Source organism: Erithacus rubecula (assembly GCF_903797595.1).
Source record: "Erithacus rubecula genome assembly, chromosome: 25".
In the NCBI taxonomy this organism is placed as follows: domain Eukaryota; kingdom Metazoa; phylum Chordata; class Aves; order Passeriformes; family Muscicapidae; genus Erithacus; species Erithacus rubecula.
The window spans coordinates 5,330,346-5,343,645 of NC_136677.1; the positions used below are offsets into that span (position 1 = coordinate 5,330,346).

Here is a 13,300-nt window from a genome sequence, read left to right on the forward strand (position 1 = left end):
GAACAGAGTCCTGCTGAGTTGTCATCACCGAGTGTCTCTGGAAATATGAGTATTTTTAGTAAGGTTGTATAAGTAAAGGTGATTGAACTCCCAGGAGTAGCCAAAGAGTAGGATGGGGACAAGAGATTGAGCTTGGGCTGACACTTTGCTCCAGCTTCACTTCCCAAACCCTCAGTTAGGGTTTGACCATGCACAGCCTGAAAATCTGCATGATTAATGGAAATGGAAAAGTTAAAACCATAAAACTCTTCAGAAAGAGTTAAGGTCACACTAAAAATCAGCTCAAGAATCTTTTACTTTAAGTTATGCAGCCTCCTGAGGAACCAGAGGTTATTTTAAGTTTATTATCCTTAACATCTCTTAAGGCTGAGCTAGCTGAGCAAACTAACACTGGGAACTCTACACATTAAATCCTCCAAAGTATACCAGGGGGTTAGATTTCAAAACAAGAGCAAAGAATTTCTGTGGGTTTCAATAAGGACTTTAAAGTACTTGTTTACAATAGACGAGGTAACAGGGGAAAGGAAAATGTTTCTCTAACATGAAACCTCCACTGGATGTGAGGGAAGACGGCGGGTTTGAAACAGGCTCCCAACCACCCCAGCCTGGATTGACAAAAGCAGCAGGAATTGCAGGAAACAGAGCCAACTCACTCACAACTCATGGCATGAACAGGGCTTGGGACAGAGTTAAGCCCACTGGTGCCTCTGATATGTCTGTGCCAGAGCAGGTGGACTGGGGCGGCTGCAGCCTCTCACTAGAGCTGCCAGTTGGGCACATCTGGCGTAACTTGAGGAGGGGTGTGTGGGGTCCCTGGAGAGCTGGAAGGGGAGTGGGGTGGAGGGAAGCTGGGAGAGGGTGCAAAAGGCAACAGATAATTGACAGGGCTGCCTCCGAGTGGGAAAAAAGGTCTGGAAATGGGGGCAAAGGAGAGAGGCACAAGTGCCATTAACTCCTCCAGTTCTATGGACATGAAGCGCCTCAGCCCATCCTGGGAACACAATCACCTCCAGCTCTCGGGGGGAGCAAAACCCCCGCTCACCACTCTGCAAACAGCTCTTAACCCTCAGCTCTGCAGGACGAGCTGTGAGAGGAGCAGCGTGCTGTACCCACCGTCCACTTGAGCATGATCTGGGTGTCGCTGACGGCCTCGGTGTAGGCGATGTGCGGGCCGGCGATGGGCCGGCTGGAGAAGCGGCCGCTGAAGCCGGACACCTGGTAGGGGCGCGAGGCCGCGCTGCGCGGGCTCTCGCCGTGCGCGTTCACCGCCATCACCCGGAACCTGTACATCTCACCTGTGGGGGCAAAGCGGGGAGAAAGGAGCCCTTGTAGCAAAATGAAAGAAAAGGGAGACTAAACAGATTAGGAAGTGCTTTTTGCACGGCGTCATGTTAGAAAAGGACAGGAGTCCTTCCCGCGAGCTGATGTGGAGATGTAAACAGCTTCTAGAAGTCACTCAAGGAAAATCCTCAGGGAAAGGCTATTGTACATACAGATGGAGATACCTCCATCAGCTCTGGAAGTCCCTAAACTGGGGGCACTGGGCACTGAGAAGATGCTTCAAAAGATCCCTATCGCCATCCACTCCATCTTCTCTTGTGCTTTTTTGCCTGAGTTTTCAGGGCTGGGCACTTGAAGAATTCAGGACAGACATTTTTCCATTAATGCATTTTTCTCTACGTTCTCTAGTGTTCACTAGAAGGACAATTAAGTTAAAAATAGCAGTGATACACAACCCTCTTCTCCACATGAACAAGTATTAAATTATGGTGGGGGGATTTATTTCCACTTGGAAAGCCAGAAATCAACTTGAATTCACGTAACGAGCTCCTAGACCCATACACAAAACCCAAACCTAATGGAGCAGAAACGGGGTAATCCAAGCAGAAGTTAAAACGCATAAAACCTGCAGGAATGAAACCTCCTTTCTGATACCTGGCTCCAAATTCCGAACTTCCACAGACAGCTTGGAGGGAGAGATGTTGCCAGCTGCCACCAGCCAGTCGCTGTTGCGACCCAGCCGTTTGTACTCCACTTTGAAGGCGGTGATGGGGGAGCCCCCGTTGGCTCGGGGGATCCACGTGACGTAGACGGACGATTCCGACGCCGTGGATATCGTGGGTCGGTCAGGAGCTTCTGGGACTGGAAGGGGAAATTCGGTTACAAGAGGATTAGAGTCAGCTGAGACTTAATTTTGACTAACAAGAGATTAGATTCGTTGCTGATGATTATGTTGGATTTCGCATATTAACAAGGAGAATCTTAAATCCTCCTGAAATCACCACTGCCCTTATTCTGCTGGAAAGGATGGATGATGAGCAGACAACATCAAAAAACACTGGAGGCAGATCTAAATGCTGTGGATTATCAGAGGTTATGCCAAGGTTTTTGTTCAACTATTTTCTTGTACAGCTACCACTCCAAGGCTTTTATTCCCCTAACTCTTTTTTTCCTCTATTAAAAGAGGGAAATTGATTATCTCATCAATATAATATTAAAAAATTACATGGTATTGCACTACTCCAACCATTTCTACATGAAAACAGACACATACACAAAGTGAATAGGAAAAACATGGTTATTATTTTCAAGCCCCCAAAATCCCACCAGACCTAATGAAACTTCAACCCATCTGCATTAACGAGTACTGGAGAAATGAGAGAGAGAACAAAGCATGCACCAGGATGTACTTACAGAACTCACTGGAGTTACAGGCAGCAGTGGGACAGAGAGAAGGGAAAGAGGGGTGTTAGTAAATCTGGTTGTAAGAGCTGTGAGGCTTTACTAAACCAGCCTAAAGCAGCTGAGAATCTGCAGCCAGGCACAAGTAAGGCCCTTGTGTGCCTCCTCTGACCATCAGTGCTGCCACAGGCTCAGCTCCTTGCCTGCATTACTAAACCTCTCCACTCACCTTTGGCTTTACCCCAAATTTTAGATACCTTTGAGGTCTCAGCCCCTGAGTAAATCTGCCTGAAGCAGGCCAAGGAGTTCAAAGGCTGGGGGAAGGAGGGGTGAGAAAAAGGACTATAAACGTGCTCTTTTCACTGGAAACCAGGCCAAATGTTGTATCTACTGGGAAGTGCTTGTATCTCCTCACCATCAGAAATAAGCCTGTCCCTGGGATAACACACACTTTGATAACTTAATGCTGTGACAGACATTTCCCATTTCCTCTTCCTCTCTCTTTCACAGTGGAAGAAAAGAGAAAACCAGAGTATTTAGCAAGAAGAAACCACAGCTTTAAAAATGAGCAATAAGAACATGGATTGTAAGCAAAAATTCTCTTGTTTTTTGAGAGCCATGCAGGCAGCAGCATCCTTGGAAATATCCTATAGAACAGAGTAACCTCCAAATAAACAGGAAATAGAGGAGGCAATACAAGCACCTGGAGCAGTAACAAACACAGGTTAACTCAGATGTAGCTCTTTGCAACACAACTTTTAGTGCCTGAATCACAAACCATCCACACTCCTACCTCCACTGTGGCGAGACAGGTCTGGAAGGATGACACCAAAATTATTTGTGCCTTCAGGAACAATGGGATGTTTGGGAATTCCCATGGGTGGAGATGGAGCCTGTGTGTTTTTCGAGGATGATGTTCTTTCTGAGAAGATTTGACAGACAGTACATCAGTGTAGGGCATGCATAAGGAAATGCTGTTTGTCAATGATCACTCTACAAAGTCACTGTGCTGCCCTGGTTCCAAATCCCAAGCTGAACAGTCAGGATAGCAATCAGGGAGTTTCTCTGGGAGACAAAGAGAGATTTTCCCACCCAGGCACTCAGCTGTGGGTGAGAGACTGTCCACCTGCAGTACTGACATCCACAGTGCTTAGTGCTGATGCCACCAGCTCCTGCCTGTGCTGCCAAGCCCACTCATCACAACATCACCAAGTGGGGAAGATTACCACTGAAATCCATGTCTAGAGAAGGAGTAAAAATGCTGTGGAAGCAGCTGGAGCCAGGCTGAGAGGGCTTTGGAGCTGTGGCAGTAGGGGTGCAGGACAGTATGGAGCAGGATAAGGGTGGCAGTAGTGACTCCAGGATTGTCAGGGACTGACCACAGGACAGTGAAGAGGAAGCATCATCTGGGTTTAATATGATGGGCTGTGACAAGTGGCTTTGCTGGTGTGAAGATTTCTCAGCCCCCTCAATAAGCTGGGAGGGTTAGCAGTAGGAGGAACATGAGTATGAACATGAGGATGTCTTTTATGGAAAAGTATGGGTGGAATGGGATTTTGCCACAGTTTGACACAATACCCTGGGGGTTGTTAGAACCTGACTTGTAGAGGAAGGTGGGGTAGAGGAATGTGCACCTGTGATGATAAAGGGAGGAGGTGTAGCACAAAAAATCAGCTAAGTGTGGGGTTTTTTAGAGAGAATCCTCCTCAGACTCATCCTCTGAGGGTCTGTGCAAGGAAGGAGATGGCTGAGAACAGGCTGGGGATGGGTGACTGTGGCCTCTTAAAATGGTGTTTGGCCTCATGGTAGGACACAACCTATGAAGGGGGAGCAGGAGAAGGACTCCTGTGCTAGAGGTTTCTTTGTGTCACTAGGAGCCATAGTAGAATCCTCATCCAGCAGGCAGATGAGGAGGATGAGGCTCCCTTTGGAGCAGGTGAGGGACCAATCAGCCATACTGAACATTTCTGTGTCTGGGTGAGGGCAGTGCAGGCTGGGGTTGTGTCTGCTGGGCCATGTAGGGCAAGGAGTGGGACAGAGATTATTTAAATTGCTAGGCACATGCCTGGGAGGGACCCAAAATTTCATCAGGCAGAGATGTTCTGGGGAGCAGGTAGGTCACAATTAGGGAGTTGTTGACTTTTTTGAGATGGGGGGAGATTTTCAGAGGTTGAAGGCCGTCAGTTTTCTGTTCATTGATGGAATGATGAAAATGGATAGGGCAAAGGATCTAAGTATGTTTCACAAATTTAATGAAGGCTTTAAATTCTTAAAAAATATTAAGCTGTTCTGTCCTTCATAAAATTCCAAAAGGGTTTGAATCAGAAGGAATCTTTAAGGCAGGGATGTCTTCCACTATCCCAGGTTGCTCCAAGCCCCATCCAACCTGGCCTTGGGGACAAGGAGGGGACAGCCACAACTTCTCTGGGCCCCCTGTGCCAGACCTCACCACCCTCACAGGGAAGAATTTCTTCCAAATATCCCACCTAACCCTGCCTCTGTCACTTAAAAGCCATTCTTGGACAGTAGTACAAAAAATATCTACTTGTTTGTGTGCTAAAGAGCACAGGCACCAGAGTCGTCCAAGTTTGAAAGAAAAAAATGCTCTGATTAGGAATGTTGTGCTTGCTGCTGTCTGCACACAACTATCAGAACAGCTGGCTTGTAGTCAGCAGAGATTGTCACTGAGGTGTCTGCAAAGCAAACCAGGAACAGCTTTGTTGATACATGAAAACTCAATGATGCAGAGTTTCTTCTGTGATTAAAAACCTCAACAAGGACAGGCTGCTCCTGACTTTGCTCCTTAAAGCAAGAGAAACCTCACAGTACAAATCTTAACAATCACCCCAAAAATAATATTATCAAGCTTTTAATAGCCAACAGCCTCACACTCAGGGAAGTTTGCCCTACAGCGATTTTAGCTACGAGAGCCTATTCTTGAGCAAATAAATTGCAGGATATTTCCCATATGGCTTAGCAGATGCCATGAAAGGACTGATGTCATTCAATAAATGTCTCAGGAAGGGCAGGACAGAGGGCACATTGTGCTGCACCTACCCTTGCTGGTGCGGAAGGTCAGCATGGCCGGCTGGCCCTCGCCTGCAGCACTCCTGGCCACCATCAGCACCTCATAGAGGCTGGAGGGCTCCAGCTCCGTCAGGCGCAGCTCGTGCTCGCTGCCCGGCACCCGCACCGTGTGCCAGCCGCCCGCCGCGCCCGCGCCGTCCTCCAGCTGCACGGGAGAGAGCATGGCACTGGGGCAGGCAGGGTGACACCCACACTGCACCCCACTGCACCCCATTGCACCCCACACTGCACATCACACCCCACACTGCACCCCACACTGCACATCACACCCCACACTGCACCGTGTGCCAGCCGCCCGCCGCGCCCGCGCCGTCCTCCAGCTGCACGGGAGAGAGCATGGCACTGGGGCAGGCAGGGTGACACCCACACTGCACCCCATTGCACCCCACTGCACCCCACACTGCACATCACACCCCACACTGCACCGTGTGCCAGCCGCCCGCCGCGCCCGCGCCGTCCTCCAGCTGCACGGGAGAGAGCATGGCACTGGGGCAGGCAGGGTGACACCCACACTGCACCCCACTGCACCCCACTGCACCCCACTGCACCCCATTGCACCCCACTGCACCCCACACTGCACATCACACCCCACACTGCACCCCACATTGCACCCCACACTATACCCCACATCACACCCCAAAGGAAAAGTGTTCTCCTACATTAACTATGGTTTGCATCCACCTGCACACAGGAGAGAGGTCAGCATGGCAGCTTGGAACAGGGAGTGATCACACCCCACATCACACCCCAAAGGAAAACTGTTCTCCTGCATTTAACTATGATTTGTATCCAATTGCACACAGGGAGAAACCATCAGCACAGCATGCTCAGAACCAGGGACTGCTCATACCCCACACTGCACCTCTGCTGTTCTCCTACATTTACCTATGGTTTGTCTCCAACTGCTTCTACTGCCACTCAGCAGCTTTGCACCCACTTTCACAGCATTCCTTGGATAAACTTATTTTCCCTCTCTACACACATACACACAGTTGGGTGTTTTTTTTTTAATTTTCACTTGTGGTTAAAACTACAAAAGCCCAAATTATTTTCAAGCCTCCAGTCAGCCTTCAGCTGTGTGCTACTAAAGAGTGGACACAATATCCTAATGAGGAGACTTTCTCTGTCATAGTCCATCTTTCCCTCTACTTCAGCATTTTAAAAATATTTATTGGCTATAATGAGCAACAAAAAATATCTTAGTTACTCCTTTAGGATAGGAAAAAAGCAGGGAGACCAAAGATTTGGGTTTATCAATGCATGTTTCCTTTTTTTTTAAACAAAACCACTTTTTAACTTAGCAGTGAAACCACCAGCTCCAAACACATTCTGGGTAGTCTCTTAATGCTTGACCTTTGCAGGAAAACATTACCCCAAATCCCAAAGGAAAAGACAAAGATTCCACCAAAAATAAACTACTAAACAATATAAGACTTTAATAAAACACTGGAGGCAGATCTAAATGCTGTGGATTATCAAAGGTTATGCCAGAGGTCTTTGTTCAACTATTTTCTTTTATAGCAACTACTCCAAGGCTTTTATGCCCCCAACTTTTTTTTTTTCCTCTATTAAAAGAGGGAAATCAATAAAATAATTTAATGAAACAGAGAGAGCACCACCCTAAAAACCAGGACAAATTTACTGCCGAGAAATGCACGAGTGAGCACATTTAATGTGGAAAGGATTGGTGTGAGAGAAGGGAAAGCATCAAAAAGGTCAAAAAAGCATTCAGAGCTTCCAGGGCTTATGTGAACCAACTGCCTTTGGATGAGAAATTATCACCAACAAACTCTGGCACTTGGTTTTCAGGATCCAACAGGTCAAAAATCTAAGCATTCCCTCCAGGCTAAGACAAGATCAGGATGTAGAGGATTAAAAAGCTTATGAAAAATAAATCAAACAGCTTTGCCACACTGAAAACTGGTTTTCTTGGAAGAATAGATGCAAACATTGCTTGGTTCTGATTTTAGAATCACAGAAACTCCTGAGTTGAAAGTGGCTCACAAGGATAATGGAATCCAACTCCTGGCTCTGCACAAGAGACCCAGGAATCCCACCATGTGGTGTTAAGCAGAAGAGCTTGGTGTTGACACACCATTTTTAATGCTATTGTACATTTCAGTTCACTTTTATATTTGATAACTTAAGTTTAATTGAGTCTCTTTTGGGTCCATAACAGTAAACTCGGTGATGTACTAAGATAAAACTCAGTCTCCCTTCTGTTCTCACACACAGATTCAAGCTGGCTCACATTTAAATGCATTTTTAACCCCACTGACTGCACACAACACATCCTGGAGCCCCATTGTCCATAATGACACTGTAAAGGACAGAAAAACCTGGATAAATCTCACTTAAAACTAGACAGAGCAGTGTATTGGTGACAATGTCAGCCACCCCTCAAACAAACTGTGTGGGCAAAGGAAGGTTGTGCTTCAATTACAGGCTGAGTTCTGCCATGTCCTGGTGTCTTAGGTTGCAATACAGGATGTGACTAAAAGTATTCTATCACCATCTGTTGAAACAAGATGGGGCAGTGATCCTTATCTCCATGGGAGATATCCTCTGCTAATGGGCCATCTGTTAAAACCAAGTGGGGCAGTCATCTTTATCTTTTCTACAACCCATCCTTTCTCCAGGGAGGTATCTTCAATGGGCCAGTGAGTCCCAGTGCATGACTGATAAAATTTCATTATCCCACTGGGAGATGCTCCACCCAGGGGGAGGAGCCAAGCCTTTCCTACCCAGATAAAAACTGACATTTGGAACACCAAAGCAGCCTTTGTCCAATGGGTTCCAGAGGAAAACCAGACCTTTCCACATCATCACTGATCTTCAGAGGAAAACTGCACCTTCTCCAGGAGCACTGCTCCAGCTGAACAACATCTGCCCCTGCAGGATTGTCAGCCATCATTTAATGGGACTGCTGCCAACACCCTGACTGACTGACAGGGTGTCAGGTTGGATTCTGACTCTGTCAGTATTTGGGTTTGTTCTTTGTAATACTGCATTTCTATTTTAATTTTCCTAGTAAAGAACTGTTATTCCTATTCCCATATCTTTGCCTGAGAGCTCTTTCATTTCAACATTATAATAATTTAGAGGGAAGGGGTTTACATTCTCCATTTCAAAGAGAGGCTCCTGCCTTTCTTAGCAAGCACATCTTTCAAACCAAGACACCTGGTTACCAGGGTTAACCCCTTGTGTAACCCGCCAGGGGGTGCTGGGGACGGTACCTTGCGGTATTTGACGAAGTAGGCGTTGATGGGCAGGCCCCCGGCGCGGCCCGGCCGCCACACCAGGCTGTAGGTGTCGGGCTTGGGCGTCTGCGGGGGGCTCAGGATGATGGGGGCCTCGGGCGGGGCGGCCGCGCTCGCCGCTTTGTCCGCGGCCGCCGCGGGTTGCGTTGGAGGCCAGCTTGGAACCGCCACTCCTGCAGCGCTCTCGTCGCCCTGGGCCAGCTCCAGGCGAGCTGTTTCTCCTGCTCCCGTGCCAGCTGCTGAAGGAACTGCAAAGGGAGGGTCTGGTTACATCCCCACCATGACGTACGCTCGCCCCGCGCCGAGGGGACGCTAAATCATTTCACGGTGACATTTCCAAACAAGCCCCGCTGCAAAACGCCAGGTCCAGAGGTGCCCACACAGCTCTGAGCCTGGTGCCAAGCTGCGGCCTGGGTGTTTTTTCAGGGCACAGCGGTGGGGTTCGGTTTGTTTTATTTGGTTTGGTGGGGTTTTTTTTGCAGTAGCAAGGACAGAAAACCTGAAACTCAAGGTCTACAGGCACAGTTTGACCGTATCTCCACTAAATTAAGTCATGGCAATGCATGTGAAAAGAAATAAATAAGTATATAGCTAAATTTGTGAGACAAACAGAGTAATTTGTAAGCCGTTGTACAAGGAACTTTTCATGGCTTGCACTGGCATGCACACAAGAGGACATTCTCCTACCCCAGTTTCTGAGGTTTTAGCTGTAATTCAGAGAAGCTTTGAAAGCTGCACAACTCAACTACTTCATTTGAAAATTTATGCTGAGAATAAACTCAGTTTACAGGAAGATCTACATGCAATTTAATACCAACGCATTTCTAGAAATCCCTCTCCAGCCTCCTCCATCCTATTTACTTTTGCTGGTATGAAAAAGAAATCTATACAGTATCAGTAGTCTAAAAGAGGCCACAAGACAAAAAAAAAAAACCCTGTTCGGCTGATGCAGGGCTCGTCAGAATCCCAGGCAGGAAAAGGATGGCAGGTTGGACATCTGAGATTATCCAGGACTAGAAAAGATCAGTACTTAAAACAAGAAGGTTTGGGAAGCAGCACAGCCCCTCAAGGCTGCAGCAGCAGGACAGCCAGATGTTCGGAGCCCTGTCCGTCCTTTCAGATTTGTGTAGGTTTATGTTACGTGCCGGGGTCTGGAAGGGGAAGGGAATGAAGGGAACTTGGTTTACAAAACAAACAAATTCCTTGGTAATGTAAAGCCTAGGCAGTGTTAGCCTGGCTGACTCAGATTCCTTCAAACCTCCATTAAAATACCAGCAGCAAGTGTGGCTGCTATTTTTGGCCACTTTTTAAAAAAGCTGGGAAGGAAAGTTCTCTTTTCAAATTGAAGACACGCTCTCGGCAAGCATTCCTTGTTTGTTTCTTCTCATTTATTTAGCAATGCCACAAAATTCAGAGACAGGAAGAAGGCAACAACATGGGGAGGATGTCCCCAAAGCCCAGATGGTCTTAAAATGCCAGACACTCCCAGAACAATCCCTGAGAGAAAGGGCATCTCTGCTGTCAGTGGAGCAGCGGGAAGGGCGTGATATTGGAAACAAATGGGAGGAGGTGGAAGGCCCTGAGCAGCGTGGTGGACCCCGAGGATGTGGGTGGGCACAGTTTGGTTTGACGCCTGCTGGCACTGGGGACACTCCACTGGAGTGGAGAATGAGTTGTGGTTTCAGCTGGTGACAGCAGACCCACAGCCAGCACTGTGTTTATTGCTGCAGGAGGGGAGTCGTCAACAACTGCAGGGTTGTTGTATTTTTGCTTTGGAAAACAAGCTCTGGGTAACAATTCCCATTAAGTAATTCAGATCTAAACTCTTTTTGCAAAGTTTCTGGTATAATTACTACCCACAGAACCCAGCACATCAGCCTTCTCTCTGTTGCTGTGTCATTATGCAACTGTTTTTGGCTGTTGCTCTCAGTGCCATCCCTTTCCCTTTAGCCATGGAGATTTTTCTTCCTCAGCTTCCCAATCCCAGTGGGAACACCAGCAGAACTGAGCTGAGGCCAAAGGCTACACACACCCAAAATTCTGATCCCACCAGCAACCAGAGAAGGATTGAATGTCCCAAATTTGGGCATCGAAAGAATGTATTCATAGAATCTTAGAATGATTTGGGTTGGAAGGGACCTTAAAGGCCATTCCAGTTCCATGCCCCACTGACCTCCCACCAGGCCAGGCTGCTTCAAGCCCTGTCCAACCTGGCCTTGAACACTCCCAGGGATCCAGGGGCAGTCACAGCATCTCTGGGTACCCTGTGCCAGGGCCTGCCCACCCTCACAGGGAAGAACTTCTTCCCAAAATCCCATCTAACTGTGCCCTCTGGCAGTGGGAAGCCATTCCCTATGTCCTGTCACTCCAGGCCCTTGTACAAAAGCTCTCTCCAGCTCTCTTAGGCGTGGGAAAGGAGTCTAAGATGTCCCCAGATCCTTCTCTTCTCCAGGATGAACCATCCCAACTCTGCCAGCCTGGCTCCAACCCACACATTCCATAATACCCAGTACTCACTGCCTGCTTCTGCTCCTCCCCTTCAGCTGCCTCATTTCAAAGGGGAAGAGCCCTCACTTTTTCAGCCTCTTCTCCTGCAGAAACCTTTCCCCACCTGCTGTGTTCCACAGCACCTTTGCTTGTTCTCCTGCTCCCCTCCTGACCAGGGTACAGCCACAGCAGTGCAGAGCTCCAGGTTTTATCTGTGCTGTGAGAACAGGTCACATTCCCAGGCATTTCTCCCCTGCTTTTTAACAGCCAGAGGATCCTCCCAGCTTTGCAAGCTCTCCAAATATCTCAGCACAGGCTGGGAAAGTGCTCTGAAAACCTGAACCAGCACATCAGTGAGGTCACCCACACCTGGCACGTGTTTTAAATCACATCAGGACTTCTCAGAGCTTTTCTAAGGTTTCTGTGGGAGCAACTTCAGCCCATTTGCCCCTGAAACATCCACCTGCATGGACTAAATGCTCCTTGTGTTTTTCACTCTCTCTCCTGCTACTCAGACTATCTGCAGTGTATTTTCCTCCTTCATTTCCACTAGATGAAGTTATTTTTGAGATTTAACATTGTGTTCAATAGCTCTGGGAAGCTTCTGCCATGCAGGCAAACCCCACAACTGTCTCAAAAAGACTTAAAAAAGGGAGGGCCGTGGGTACAGGATCCTGAGGCATCATTTTACATTTTGGTGGTTTCTCACTATGATGGCAGCTGAAGTTGTCCTGCCCGCTGTAAGACCATGCAATGAATCACAGCCTGGAATAGATCCAGCAGAAGGGAAAAAAAAAAAAAAAAAAAAAAAAGATATATTTTTTCAGCCAGATGGGCTCTCTCACTTTGTGCTGGGACAAGGCAAATTACAGGAACAGGTACTGAGGCTGAGAGGTGCTTAAGCTGATCCTTCTACCAAAGAAATGCACTGGAATGCCAGCTGAAGTCATTCAGGTGCTTCAGAAGTGCTACCTGGCAGGAATTCTTCATTAAACAGCTGAGTGTCTGAGCATGTCTTTGGCATGGCTGGGAGCTGTTCTAAACCCCTAACAGCTCCCAGAAAGTCCTTGGGGACTTTTATATCAAAACCAAATGCCTTAACCACCCTCTGCACCATAATCAGCAGCCAGTACAACGTATTAGAAACCGATAAAAGTTAATAAACAAAGCATTAAAATTGAACTCACTGCCATAAAATTCTGAGGCAAAGCAGTGGGATTTTTCTCTTTAACACAGGCTGAATTCTGGGATGATATTTAGTTTCGTGTTTCCACTCAGCAAGGTCCAAAAATAACTGATTTATAAAACTACATGATGGGATCACTTTCTTGAGGTTTCTTCTTTCTTTTTTCCCCCTAAGTGAACTTTTAAGCATCTTTTCATGTTATTTACAGGAGTTTTAAGCTCTAACCAAAGAACTTTAAATATGGGACCACATATTAAATCCCACTGACCTGAAATCTCCCTGGCATTCAGCTAAATTAACTAAGGCAAGGTGCTGAAAGAGCTGAGAAACTTAAGTAACTTCATGTAACTAAAAATCTGTATCTCAGTTCTTGTGAAGGGAACTTGGGGGAGCTCAAACCTCTTATTAATGTCACATAATATTTCAATCTGAGGAAAGGCTCTTTCCCATCTTGCTTTAGTGTCTTTTCCTAGTAGCAATTTCAATGCATAAATAAAAAGTACCACCCTCAGATCATTTTTATCACATATAAAATGCTAAATCCATGCAATGCACACAGCATTCCTCCTTTGCCTAAGGTGGGAGGGAGGAACTGATC

General features: G+C 47.2%; 1 protein-coding gene across 1 annotated transcript in view; it reads right to left on the reverse strand.

The window, feature by feature from the left end:
* Positions 1 to 13,300, reverse strand: part of CDON (cell adhesion associated, oncogene regulated) — a 54,905-nt gene that overhangs the window by 14,544 nt on the left and 27,061 nt on the right. Inside the window, exons 9-13 of the mRNA XM_079326784.1 lie at positions 9,006 to 9,277; positions 5,740 to 5,914; positions 3,476 to 3,604; positions 1,936 to 2,142; positions 1,114 to 1,295 (exon numbers count right to left, since the gene is read on the reverse strand). Coding sequence (XP_079182910.1) covers positions 1,114 to 1,295; positions 1,936 to 2,142; positions 3,476 to 3,604; positions 5,740 to 5,914; positions 9,006 to 9,277 — 965 coding nt within the window. The remainder of the gene's footprint in view (positions 1 to 1,113; positions 1,296 to 1,935; positions 2,143 to 3,475; positions 3,605 to 5,739; positions 5,915 to 9,005; positions 9,278 to 13,300) is intronic.